The sequence below is a fragment of the Amia ocellicauda genome, chromosome 3 (genome assembly GCF_036373705.1).
Source record: "Amia ocellicauda isolate fAmiCal2 chromosome 3, fAmiCal2.hap1, whole genome shotgun sequence".
Classification (NCBI taxonomy): domain Eukaryota; kingdom Metazoa; phylum Chordata; class Actinopteri; order Amiiformes; family Amiidae; genus Amia; species Amia ocellicauda.
In genome coordinates this window covers 770826-784471 of record NC_089852.1, presented here as the reverse complement: position 1 = coordinate 784471, position 13646 = coordinate 770826, and the positions used below count along the sequence as shown (strand labels likewise).

The following is a 13646-nucleotide window of genomic DNA, read 5'->3' as shown; positions in this document are numbered from 1 at the left end:
TACATATGAACACACACACACACGTACATACATACAGGGACTATTATAAAGACCTGTGAGCCACAGTTCGGCCTCATGGGGGGGTGGGAGTTGCTGCTGCTCCCCCAGATAAGAGCCGCAGTGAATGAGCCAGGCGCCCGCTGGGTCGCCCCTTATCAGATCAGCACAGGAAGTGACCCGCAGCCTGGCACACAGGGAAAGGTCACCTGGGCGAAGTGGGAGCAGACGGCTGGGGCGTCACCCAGAGAGAGGAGAGATGGGAGAGGAGAGAGGAGAGAGGAGGGAGGACGGAAGAGAGAGGAGGGAAGAGGGGAGAGAGAGACGAGAGAAGAGAAACTAGATCAAACTATCCTTCAAATGGACAGTGTCTGTATATGACACTGTAGTATGTGCATATTTATATATTATACATTTTGTACTATATATAATTTAAAGGTCTGCCTGTCCACACTGACACTCTGTGTGAAACTGATGCTCTTGGCTTTGTTGGCTCTCGGCTCTCGGGAGACATTGCCCTGAGCAGAGAGTGAAGTCACCTCCTCAGACAGGATGTCACCTGATAAAAATGTCCAGCCCAGCCAGGCGAGTGCACAGGAGGCTGAGCTGTGGAGATATTTCTCTGAGGATGAGTGATGGGCCTGCAGGACGGTATTAGAAATGGCCTGGGGGGGTGAGAAACCCTCTTTCATATCAATTAAAATCTATTATTTATCTGGAACGAGAACCCACCGAGGTGTGCAAATCCTTTCTTTCATTCCTGTCTTTGTCGGGTCGTTTTCTTCAGGGTCTGTTTATTCTATATGCGTAAGGACATGCATATTTAAACAGCTGTGCCCGTTAAGCAGGGTTTAATTTTAGTTTATGGCAGCGCACTTATTCCACAATGTTTGGCGCGTTTACAGCAGCGCTGAGATGGGGGGTGAGGGGTCAGGGTGAATTACACTCCACACAGGAGAACAGCAGCGTACGAGCTCAGCAACGCCTCTGTGTGTGTCAGTGTGTGTGTGTATGTCTGCGTGTCTGTAGGTGTGTGTTCTGTGCTGCCAGTTGTGTGGGAGTGAAGCGGAGTGCACGGTGTGTGTGGAGGTCTCTCTCAGTGCTCGGCCTGCCTCTGTGACTGTGGAGACCCTCAGTGGGGGGCCGGAGGGGTGTCTGAGCGCTGACTAGTGCCGAGAGACAAAGTAAAGAAAGAAAAACAAGGAAAATGGATAAAAAAACAGTTGAGCTGAGTGAGGATGTGGATGTGGGATGTCTTCCTCCCTCTGTGCTGCACAGCTGGCCAGATGTAATGCCGGTCCTGATTGGTTGGTTTCTGTTGGCTGCAGCTGAGCTTTGGAGGCTGCTGTAAAGGCACAGTTAAGTGCAGTGAAGCACAGTAAAGCCCACAGGGTTACAGGGAGAGGTAACCACAGTACAGACAGTGGGAAACAGGGCATTGCAAACTCCTGACATGAAAATGGGGGCATCAGAGAACGGCACAATACCAGAGCGAAGACTTTCATAAGCCGATGGTAAAATCATGAAAACAAAGCTGATGGGAAGTCTCAGCATCTTGCCAGGATTAGAAGTAGTGGTTGGATTGTCTGTCTTATGAATTTGGCTTTTTGCCTTCATCTCAGGAAACTCAGGCTCCACAATTCAGACTAATTATAAACATATGATATTTACACACGTATGGAGCACTCAGACACAGTTACACAGGGCACAGGCTACACATGTGCGTATGTTTGAGAAGAGGGTGAGAGCTTGCATGGAAGAAGAGGCTCCAGCAAAGTCTCACACACACACACAGTGATGTAGCAGTCGAGGGAGCTGGTCTGTGACACGCTGGACAGCAGTCCTCACCCAGGGGACACGTTTCGACACAGATGCTGCAACAGGAGGAGACAGATGATGTCATCCATCCCCCCATTAGGAGTAGTGTTGGAATCCTCTGTAGGTACTGTAGGCAGGCAGGGGGATCACCCAGTCCGGTCGTAACCCTGTGGGGGTTCTCAGCAGAGCGGTCCCTGTCCCACCACCTGCCCCCTCCATCTCCCGTCCCATCTGATCTCTGCTGATACAGATGACATGTCCCCAGTTGCTTTGGTGATAGAATACGCCGCGGTGCTTCTCTCCCTCTCCCTCCCTCTCTCTGTTGTGTTTTGTTTAGAGAGTGAAGTAACGGCCCTTTGCACCACAGCACTCTGACGCCTTTCTGATTAGCGCAGTGAGGTCAGGCAGTGATTGTGTGGAAACTCCTGCGCTCAGTGGCTGTTATCAGCTGGGTGGTGCAGTGGGACACACATGGCAGTGCCGCCTCTGAAGTGAGATCATGCCTGGGCCCCCAGTGCCAGCTCTAGCACTCATGCAGTGTGTCCCCACTGTCCCGCTACAGTACAGCATTGTTTTAACGCGATTGTTTAGCGTACTTTGTCACCGCAATATCAGTCGAATGTCAGCGAGAGGCTTGGTTGTTACGGGGGGCTGCTGCCAGGTGTTTCACCCTGACTCTGAACCCCGAAGAACCCAGTGTGAGGGATTGTCATGGCCATCGGACAGGGACCACAAAAGGATATTGTTATACCAATTGAGCAGGCCTCGATATGGACCTGGCGCTGTGCTGAGGGGGTGTCTGCTCTGTGCTGAGTGCTGAGTGGTGTGTCTGCGCTGTGCTGACAGGCGTGTCTGTGTTTGCAGATCTGGTGGCGTTCCAGGGGGTGCGTCGTTTTGAGCTGGAGCGCTCCTGCTGCTTCAACACGCTGCTGCTGGACGAGGAGAGGGGCCGGCTCTTCGTGGGAGCCAAGAACTTCCTGCTGTCGCTCAGCCTGGACAACATCGCCAAGCAGGAGCACAAGGTCAGCGCCCCCCCCCCCCCTCCGGCCCCCCAGCACCGTAGCCAGGCCACTGCCATAGCAACACGCCATCGCCATAATAAAACACCACGCCTCGAGACACGCCTTCGCCACGCCCCCGCCACGACCCACGCCACTGCCACGAGTCACACCCCCGACACACCACACGCCACCGCCACTACACACATCACTGCCACGCCACACACTACTGCCATAACACACTATCACCATAATAACCACCACTGACACGACACAAAACACCGCCATGACACACAACAGCACCATGCCACACAACTCCACCTCTGCCACGCCACACACCACCACCCCAACACCCACCACCACGACACAAACCACCGCCATGACACAGGGCTACTCCGGGTCACACAGGATGGAAAAACTCTCCACTGATTTGAAAAGCTGAACCAGCTCAGAACAGTCCGACTGTGAATGAACAGCCCTTACCTCTGACACACATCGCCCCCCCGCTGTGGCACTCTCAGCCATCCCCCGAAACACGCTTTCCATGACGCAGCGCAGGAGGTATTCAGTCTGCGATCTCCTCTGCTGTGTTCTTTTTTATTGTTCTGCTTTCAGAAGTGGGTTTCAGATTTGCATTGTTCTCCGCTGCTGTTTGTCTTATTCTGATTACTGAAAAAATAGAGAACCAGGGATTGAATTCGCCTGACATTCCCGGCATCCCACACTGGCATGGCTGGAGAGGAGAGTGGTTGGATTTTTGTGGGACGTTATTGGCAATAGTCTACTGCCTGCCCTGAAGGACCAAAGTCCTCTCCTCTCACATCCTCTCTCTTTCCTTCAGATTTACTGGCCGGCACCCGTGGACTGGCGGGAGGAGTGTAACTGGGCTGGGAAGGACATCAATGTGAGTACGACTGAGCCGAGCGAGAGGCGGCCGCAGGGCGGGGCAGCTGGGGCAGCACGGGGGGTCTGACGGCAGTTCTGTGGGGCTGAGGTGACCATGTCACCATGTGACCATGTGACAGGTTGCACGGCGCACCTCCTGGTTCAGGAGCTCACATGGGTGTGTGATTTTGGATGCGTGTGTGAGCATAGTTGTGTGTGTGTGTTTGTCTGGGTGTGTGTGTACTTGCGTGCGTGAGTTTGGGTGCGTGTGTGTGCATGTGTCTGTGTTATTGTGTGTGTGTGTGTTTGTCTGGGTGCATGTGTGTTTGGGTGTGTTTGTGTGGGTGCGTGGGTGTGTGTGTGGGCATGTGTGTCTACAGAGAGAAAATAACAGAACAGATACGTAATCAGCTCATAAAAACTCCGGTTGTTAAGAGCAGTGGATTGAGAGCTCGATAGAGAACATCTTGTACGGCAATAAAACAGCGTCCAGGTGTTGCGTCTCTTGGCTCACCTGTGCTCAGGTGACGTCTGGCTGCTCTCTGGCTGCAGGGGGGCTGTAAATAAACAGATGACAGTGTGGTTGATGTTTCTCCCTATGGCCGTGTCTGTGTGAGTGGAACACATGCGCAGAGACCTGTCTCAATTAAACACACACAGACTGAAGCACTGGGGGGCAGCCAGCGCTGGGAGAGGGTTTGGATGCTCCGGTGATTTATTGGCGCTGTACTGGTGATAATGCAGCAAAGAGAGATTTATTGCTGGCAGAGCACAGGCAGGCCTTATAAGGGCCAGAGCCCGCTTCACAGGTGGGTGAGAATGCTGGAGAGACAGAGCGGGGCAGTGTGTGTCAGTGTGTGTGTGTGTGTGTGTGTGTGTGTGTGTGTGCGTGTGCATGTGCGCATGTGTGAGAGTCAGAGTGAATGAGAGTCAGTGTGTTTGTCAGTTCATTACTGACTGATTTCAGCGCAGTCCTGTGAGATCCTCTCAATATTTTGGCCCTGTGTGCTTGCCGTAGCAGCGCAGCAGGCTGGAGCAGAGATGGGGGGGTGTTTAGTCATCAACAGAGAGGCCAGGCGAGGTGTTGGGTGTTGGGTGTTGATGAGTCTGGGTTTTCACTCACACGGCCGTGTAAACACAGGGGATCTCATGTCCACAGGGGCAGGGTTCTCGAGGGGCCAGAGGGGTTTCAGAGTGCTGGGGGTGATAAGTTGTCCAGATGGATGGACGGACAGACTGGGAGGGAAGCGGGTGGACGGACAGACAGACAGAGAGACCGATAGATGGACAGACACATGGACAGATGGACACACAGACAGAGAGATGGAAAGACAGACCCACAGAGATACGGACGGACAGATGGACAGACTCATGGACAGAGAGATGGACATACAGACAGATAGACAGACGGACAGTCTGCCTCTCCATGCTCAGACAGCTCTGCAGTTCCCCTCCACAGCCCTGAAAGCCGTCCCGTTCCCCAGCTGTGTTCCTCCCAGCCTGGGTCGAGCTGCAGGCATGAAGGATCCTGCTCTCGCTCAGGATGGGGGACTGCTGCCAGATGATGCACAGTAGCGACCCTGCAGCCCCCCACCTCACCCCAGCACCCCCTCTCCCCGGACCACCTGCGCGCAGTCTGATGAATTGCCCCGACTCTCACAGTGTAATGCATCTCGGTGTGTGTGGCTCGTCGGCCGGTGTGTCTGTGTTTGTGCTGGTGGGCAGAGGGGACTCGGGACAGGGGGACTCCCCAGGACATCCTGGCAGTCCGGCCACTCGATCCCTCCGCCCCCCCACTCCCTCCCCAGCAGCTGGACGGGACAACGGGCTCCATTCATGCAGAGGCTCGGGCTCACGTTACACCCGAGGAATGTGCGTGTGTGTTCCTGTGTGTTCCTGTGTGTGTGTGTGTTTATTTATCGGATGTCGCTTCGAGTTACGGTGATAAAACCCACGTCTCTCGTTCCGCGCTGTGTGTGTCGGCACTGTTTAAAAAAACAAAGACGACGCGGTTTACGAGAAATTCTCCTCTCTTGTTCCAGACAAAGGCTGTCATGTTGTTCCTCCTTGAAAACAGAATGAGTTGTCTAGTTTGGACACAACTGTAGACATCTGCCACCTGCACGAGAGCCTGATCTCCTGCCTCAGGGCCCTCTGAGACGAGAGCCAGGCTGCGTGTCTGATGCGTCTGTGCGTTGTGCGTCTGCTTGGGTCTGTGTCTGGGCTGCTTATTGAGGCTCAGCTGAGGACTTGACAGAAGTCTTGGTCCGAATTCCCCCTCAGAACCGTGGTGGGTGGGTTTGCCTGCACGGGCCCGACTTGGCATGATTTTGGATGGCACCGTTATGTGGCAGCGGCTCTTGTTCAAAGACGCAGCTCCCCCTGCCACTGCGGAGCTGCCCGGATCTTACAGGCCGAGCCATGCCTTCTGTGAGTCACTGCTAATGTCCTTCCTGATATGATTTCGGCCCAGGCCCTCCTCCCCGTCCCCGGGCCCTGCACTCCTGTGGGTTTAGCGCTCAGTGTTGTGGTGACTGTGGCTGCTTTTACCCCCCCCCCACTGCTTTTTATTGCCCGTTTGACCTTTTTCCATAGAAAGGGTGACGTAGCTCATTGCTTCTGTGGTCCACCTAATTTCCTGTCCTGCTGCAGGCTTTGTGTTCACAGTTACCCCCCAGCGATCAAAGCACCCTGGCTACCCTGCTGACCCCTGAGCCCCCAAGGACATTAATGGGACTGCATTCCGATTGATACAGTCTCTCAGTGTGTTTTTGTGCTCGGCCAGGGCAGGGCAGTGACGCGGTAGTGACGCACACGCTCCGTCACAGTTCACTCACCGGTTGTGTCGACACGCTGGTTTAGGGCCGTGCTAAAATAAACAACTGCCACCACTCCCTGCTGCCCCCAACCCCCCGGGAGACTGCACTCCGGCCTCTTCCCTCCCCAGTCCTGCTGTCCTGAACCGCGAGGAACGGCTCGACTCAGGGTCCCTGGGTCTGGTTTGATAGTTGCTCTCAAAGGAATTCACCCCCCTGGACTTGTCCACATGTTATTGTGTTACAACATGACATCAGAATGGATTGAATCATGTTTCTTATGTTTCTTATGATCAGGAGTTTTTGCCACAAAGTGAAAAATATCATCTGCAAATTGTTCTAAATGAATTACAGATACAAAACAGAAAATAGTTGAATGCATAAGAAATCACCCCTTCAGTCAATATTTGGTAGAGGCACCTTTGGCAGCAATTTCAGCCATGAGTCTGTGTGGCTAAGTCTCTACCAGTTGTGCACATCTGGATACAGCCATTATTGCCCATTCTTCTCTGCAAAATTGCTCAAGCTCCATCAAGTTTGATGGGGACCTTTGGTGAACAGCAATTTCAAATTCTTTCCACATATTCTCAGTTGGATTGAGGTCTGGGCTTTGATTGGGCCACTCTAGGACATTGACATTTTGTTTTTAAGCCACTCCAGTGTGGCTTTGGCTGTATGTTTGGGGTCATTGTCCTGCTGGAAGATGAATCTTCTCCCAAGTCCCAGGTCTCTTGCAGACTTCAGCAGGTTTTCTTCCAGGATTTCTCTGTACTTTGCTGCATCCATTTTGCCCTCTATCTTTACAAGGTTTCCAGGGCCTGCCGCAGAGAAGCATCCCCATAGCATGATGCCGCACCACCATGCTTCAGGGTAGGGATGCTGTTCTCAGGATGATGTGCGGTGATAGGCTTGCACAAAACATAGCGCTTAGTGTTGAGGCCAAAAAGCTCTATTTTGGTTTCATCAGACCTGAGAATCTTCCTCCACTTGGTCTCAGAGTCTCCCACATGCCCTCTGTCAAACTCCAGCCCAGATTTGATGTGAGATTATACTTCTCACTTTGACATGATGGACATTGTCTGTGTTGATCAGCGGCACAAACTCCTGATTAAATCCATTCTGACGTCATGTTGTAACACATGGACAAGTGAATAAAGTGAATACTTTTGAGAGCTGCTGTAGATTGATCCTGAGTGAATTCGATAGATGGGTAGATTCCGTTCCCTGTGCCGTGCCCAGTGTGGGGGCCGAGGGACGGTCTGCGCGGAGCCCCTGCCTCTCTCTGTGTCCCTCTGCCCTCGGGGAGCGCAGCCTGCAGTCAGTTGGAGGCGAGCGGTGAAAGGGGAGGGGGTGGGTCTGCGGTGAGGTCAGAGTTGAGGAGGGCGACCCGGACCTGAGTTCCGGCATTGTCCCAGGGGATCCATTGGGGCGATCAGCCATCCTGCTGTGTTCAGTCACATGATCTGTGCAGTGAAGCCACTGAGATGCGGCCCCCTTTCTCTGGTCACTCATTAACAGCCTGTCAGCTCCTGCACTTCAAAGGCTCTGACTGCAATTAAAATCTGCTCCAGCCCCCCCCACCCCCGCCACCACCTCCTCTCTGCCCCCCCGTCCTCTGTCACTAATTGAATGCCGTCCTGCCGCAGGAACAGTAGGCGATGTGGGGGGGGCTCGGGTCCGTGTGTCAACAGCTTAATTGATGTGTAAACGAATCCCCCAATCAGGCTGCTTTTCAAAGGGCTTTTCAGACTCCCTGCTGCTCCTCGGCTTTGTGTCAGAGTGAGTGTGTGTGTGTGTGTGTTTGTGTGTATGTGTCTGTGTGTGTGTGTGTGTGTGTGTGTGTGTCTGTGTGTGTGTGTGTGTCTCTGTGTGTGTGTGTGTGTGTTTGTGTGTGTCTCTGTGTGTGCGTGTGTGTTTGTGTGTGTCTCTGTGTGTGTGTGTGTGTGTCTCTGTGTGTGCGTGTGTGTATGTGTGTGTGTCTCTGTGTGTGTGTGTGTGTGTGTGTGTCTCTGTGTGTGTGTGTGTGTGTCTCTGTGTGTGCGTGTGTGTCTGTGTGTGTTTGTGTGTCTCTGTGTGTGCGTGTGTGTTTGTGTGTGTCTCTGTGTGTGTGTGTGTGTGTCTCTGTGTGTGCGTGTGTGTCTGTGTGTGTTTGTGTGTGTCTGTGTGTGTGTGTGTGTCTCTGTGTGTGTGTGTCTCTGTGTGTGTTTGTGTGTGTCTGTGTGTGTGTCTCTGTGTGTGTTTGTGTGTGTCTCTGTGTGTGCGTGTGTGTCTGTGTGTGTCTGTGTGAGTGTGTGTTTGTGTTTGTGTGTGTCTCTGTGTGTGTTTGTGTGTGTCTCTGTGTCTGTGGGGCAGGGGGTGGGGGGGCGATGGGAACCAGCTGTCTGAGTCCTGGTTAATGAGCTGGAGCTGCCAGTGAATTCTGATCACCCCTGCGATCTGGCGCCTCCCTGGCGTCACCGCAACCGACACACCTGGCGTCGGGGGGTTAATAGGTAACCTTCAGGTACCGGAGCACGGGCCCCTCAGGTTGGCATTCGTTAGCCGTTTAGTTCTTGCTCAGTGAACAGGACCCGCCTGATGAATACATAGCACTCAGAGTAACTGTATCTGGGTCTGGCAGATGTGCGGCAGGACCGTAACTCCAGACACTGTAGCAAATCAGCCGCCCTGATGGAGGGAGTAGGGCGGTGTGTGGGGGTGGAAACAGCTGTGGGGTGATAGTGTCAGAGCCCCCCCACACAGGAACACGGGGATCACGGTGGCTCCGCAGTGAGGAGGTGGAGAGTCTGTGGTGTTTTTATTATTGTTATCTGCGTCGTCATCGTTATTATGATGAGTGTATTCGCTGGCAGATGCCCGTGCGACTGCCAGGAGTCACAACAGACTCTCCTCACACAAGGTGCCTTGTCACAGCCGGTGCGGTCAAGCATGCTAGTGACAACAGTGCTCTGTCAACACAGTGCAGCCCAGGGCCGCTTTTCTTGCCCAGTGTGTGCTGTGCCCGTCGGTGTGTCTGTGGGTCTCTGTGGGCGCAGTGTGTCTGTGGGTCTATGTGGGGCACAGTGTGCCAGTCAGTGTGTCTGTGGGTCTCTGTGGGCGCAGTGTGTCTGTGGGTCTCTGTGAGCGCAGTGTGTCTGTGGGTCCCTGTGGGGTGCAGTGTGTCTGTGGGTCTCTGTGGGCGCAGTGTGTCTGTGGGTCTCTGAGCGCAGTGTGTCTGTGGGTCTCTGTGGGGTGCAGTGTGTCTGTGGGTCTCTGTGGGTGCAGTGTGCCAGTCAGTGTGTCTGTGGGTCTCTGTGGGGTGCAGTGTGTCTGTGGGTCTCTGTGGAGTGCAGTGTGTCTGTGGGTCTCTGTGGGGTGCAGTGTGTCTGTGGGGTGCAGTGTGTCTGTGGGTCTCTGTGGGGCGCAGTGTGTCTGTGTGTCTCTGTGAGCGCAGTGTGTCTGTGGGTCCCTGTGGGGTGCAGTGTGTCTGTGGGTCTCTGTGGGCGCAGTGTGCCAGTCAGTGTGTCTGTGGGTCTCTGTGGGGTGCAGTGTGTCTGTGGGTCTCTGTGGGGTGCAGTGTGTCTGTGGGTCTCTGTGGGCGCAGTGTGCCAGTCAGTGTGTCTGTGGGTCTCTGTGGGGTGCAGTGTGTCTGTGGGTCCCTGTGGGGCGCAGTGTGTCTGTGTGTCTCTGTGGGGCGCAGTGTGTCTGTGTGTCTCTGTGAGCGCAGTGTGTCTGTGGGTCCCTGTGGGGTGCAGTGTGTCTGTGGGTCTATGTGGGGCACAGTGTGCCAGTCAGTGTGTCTGTGGGTCTCTGTGGGGTGCAGTGTGTCTGTGGGTCTCTGTGGGGTGCAGTGTGTCTGTGGGGTGCAGTGTGTCTGTGGGTCTCTGTGGGGTGCAGTGTGTCTGTGGGGTGCAGTGTGTCTGTGGGTCCCTGTGGGGCGCAGTGTGTCTGTGTGTCTCTGTGGGGCGCAGTGTGCCCATCAGTGTGTCTGCGGGTCTCTGTGCGGCGCAGTGTGTCTGTGGGTCTCTGTGCAGCGCAGTGTGTCTGTGTGTCTCTGTGGGGCGCAGTGTGCCCATCAGTGTGTCTGCGGGTCTCTGTGCGGCGCAGTGTGTCTGTGGGTCTCTGTGCAGCGCAGTGTGTCTGTGGGTCTCTGTGGGCGCAGTGTGTCTGTGGGTCTCTGTGCAGCACAGTGTGTCTGTGGGTCTCTGTGGGGCGCAGTGTGTCTGTGGGTCTCTGTGGGGCGCAGTGTGTCTGTGGGTCTCTGTGGGGCGCAGTGTGTCTGTGGGTCTCTGTGGGCGCAGTGTGTCTGTGGGTCTCTGTGGGGTGCAGTGTGTCTGTGGGTCTCTGTGGGCGCAGTGTGTCTGTGGGTCTCTGAGCGCAGTGTGTCTCTGGGTCTCTGTGCGGCGCAGTGTGTCTGTGGGTCTCTGTGGTCGCAGTGTGTCTGTGGGTCTCTGTGGGCGCAGTGTGTCTGTGGGTCTCTGTGGGTCGCAGTGTGTCTGGGTCTCTGTGGGCACAGTGTGTCTTTGGGTCTCTGTGGGCACAGTGTGTCTGTGGGTCTCTGTGGGCGCAGTGTGTCTGTGGGTCTCTGTGGGTCGCAGTGTGTCTGTGGGTCTCTGAGCGCAGTGTGTCTGTGGGTCTTGGTGGGCGCAGTGTATCTGTGGGTCTCTGTGGGCGCAGTGTGTCCTTGGGTCTCTGAGCGCAGTGTGTCTGTGGGTCTCTGTGGGCGCAGTGTGTCTGTGCGTCTCTGTACGGCGCAGTGTGCCAGTCAGTGTGTCTGTGGGTCTCTGAGTGCAGTGTGTCTGTGGGTCTCTGAGCGCAGTGTGTCTGTGGGTCTCTGAGCGCAGTGTGTCTGTGGGTCTCTGTGGGCGCAGTGTGTCTGTGGGTCTCTGTGGGCGCAGTGTGTCTGTGGGTCTCTGTGGGCGCAGTGTATCTGTGGGTCTCTGTGGGCGCAGTGTGTCTGTGGGTCGCAGTGTGTCTGTGGGTCTCTGTGCGGCGCAGTGTGTCTGTGGGTCTCTGAGCGCTGTATGTCTGTGGGTCTCTGTGGGCGCAGTGTGTCTGTGGGTCTCTGTGGGCACAGTGTGTCTGTGGGTCTCTGTGGGCGCAGTGTGTCTGTGGGTCTCTGTGGGTGCAGTGTGTCTGTGGGTCTCTGTGGGTGCAGTGTGTCTGTGGGTCGCAGTGTGTCTGTGGGTCTCTGTGCGGCGCAGTGTGTCTGTGGGTCTCTGTGGGCGCAGTGTAACCCGTCCCATCCCTGTCTCTGTGTTTTGCAGGTAGACTGTGTGAACTATGTCAAGGTCCTGCACCACTACAACCGCACACACCTGTACGCCTGTGGGACCGGTGCCTTCCACCCCACCTGCGCCTTCGTGGAGGTTGGCCAGAAGATGGAGGTGAGCCCCCAGGAGCCTGTCTGTCCCTCTCCCTCTCTCCCTCTCCCTCTTTCCCAGGGTTTTCGATATTCCTGGCATCGACATTTCTGGGAAATAGGAACCAGATTTTCGCTTTTTACTCCTGTACCTGCATATCGGCTCGCTACTTATAGATTTCACTGTCAAAACATCTCATTTCAAGCTCGAATAGGCTTGTACATCTATCATCCATTTCCCGGGAATCACAGCTCTCATTCCTGGGAAATGAGAACCGTAGTTTTTGACTATTCTCGTCCTGGTCCAGGTGCTCCTGGCCTTCCTCCTTCGCTCTCTCCCACTCCGTTCTCCTTGTCTGCCCTGCCTTTTCTTATCTCTCTCTCTGTCTCTAATTCGTTCTTTGGATGCCAGTCAGTCAATACAGTTTAACCAAATAAACCCTGTGAGTTTGTACCCTTTAGTCAATGTTAAGTAAATAAATACATAAATATCACAGGAGCTAAGCAACGGGGCCGTTATCTCGGCTTCGGTTCATGTCTGGCGCCGGCCAGCTGGCTGGGCGCCGCTCCTGGGCCGAGTCCTGAGAGGAGCCCCAGCCGACAGGGAGGCGTGTGGCCCCTGTCCTCAGACCTGCCTGCCGCCGGCGCTGGGCGTGGATGTCTCTGTAACCTGGCCTCCACTCCTTTTCCAGGACCACGTGTTCAGGATCGACCCCTCCAAGGTGGAGGAGGGCAAAGGCAAGAGCCCCTACGACCCGCGGCACCAGGCCGCCTCGATTCTGATTGGTGAGTCCAGCCGGGAGCCGCCCAGTGCCACCTGTGGGGGGGGAGTGCTGTTGACTTTTCGTTCAGTGCTTTGATGTCCAGCTGAGGAGGGTGTGTCGAGTGCGATCGAGTCACTGCAGTAGCTGTACTGAGACATCGAGGAGCTCTCGTCCAAGTGATAGTTAGAGGCCGTCTCAGTGTGTGTGTCTCTGAGTGTTTGTTTGTGTGTGTGTGTGTGTCTCATTGTGTGAGTGTGTGTGTGTGTGTGTCTTATTGTGCGCATGTGAGTGTGTGTGTCTTATTGTGCGCATGTGTGTGTGTGTGTGTGTGTGTGTGTGTGCGTGTGTGTGCGTGTGTGTCTCTGTCCCAGTCTAGGATTGTTGCAGAAGCATGAATCCATTTTCAGGGCTGACGGGCAACTGGCAGTGAGAGTGTCACTCTGTGGGATGGATGGATGGATGGATGGATGGATGGATGGATGGATGGATGGATGAATGGATGAGTGTGATAGACAAGGGGGATGGATTTGTTGTGCTATTGAGGTCCAGAGAGATCTTTTCCTACTTGTGCTGCTCTGCCTGCTGGGGTCTGAGGCAGCAATGAGGAGACAACGCCCTCTAATGGTCTGGAGAGGAAAAACAGACATTTTTTTAATGCTTTTTCAGGATTGATGCTGTTTGTGAACAGAAGTGCTCTCTTCAGTCGCCACTCTGAGAGATTATGCAGGAAAAAACATGAGTGTGGAAAGCAAGAGCCTGTGAATGTGGGTGAACAGAAACATAAATGAATCAGGACTGAATTGAACAGTAATAATGCAGCAGATATTCTGTGTGTGTGTGTTTGCATATTCTCAAACACATGTCCAGTGAGTGTCCGCAGTGACTGTCCCCTCTGTCCCCCCAGGAGACGAGCTGTACTCGGGTGTGGCCACCGACCTCATGGGCCGGGACTTCACCATCTTCCGCAGCCTGGGCCGGCGCACCTCCATCCGGACCGAGCAGCACGACTCGCGCTGGCTGAACGGTG

At 54.6% G+C, this 13646-nt stretch overlaps 1 protein-coding gene across 1 annotated transcript in view; it reads left to right on the top strand.

Moving 5' to 3' along the window:
- sema3b (sema domain, immunoglobulin domain (Ig), short basic domain, secreted, (semaphorin) 3B) overlaps positions 1–13646 on the top strand; it is a 40889-nt gene that overhangs the window by 17048 nt on the left and 10195 nt on the right. Inside the window, exons 3-7 of the mRNA XM_066697565.1 lie at positions 2680–2837; positions 3655–3717; positions 11761–11880; positions 12548–12641; positions 13524–13643. Of these exons, the coding sequence (XP_066553662.1) occupies positions 2680–2837; positions 3655–3717; positions 11761–11880; positions 12548–12641; positions 13524–13643 (555 nt within the window). The remainder of the gene's footprint in view (positions 1–2679; positions 2838–3654; positions 3718–11760; positions 11881–12547; positions 12642–13523; positions 13644–13646) is intronic.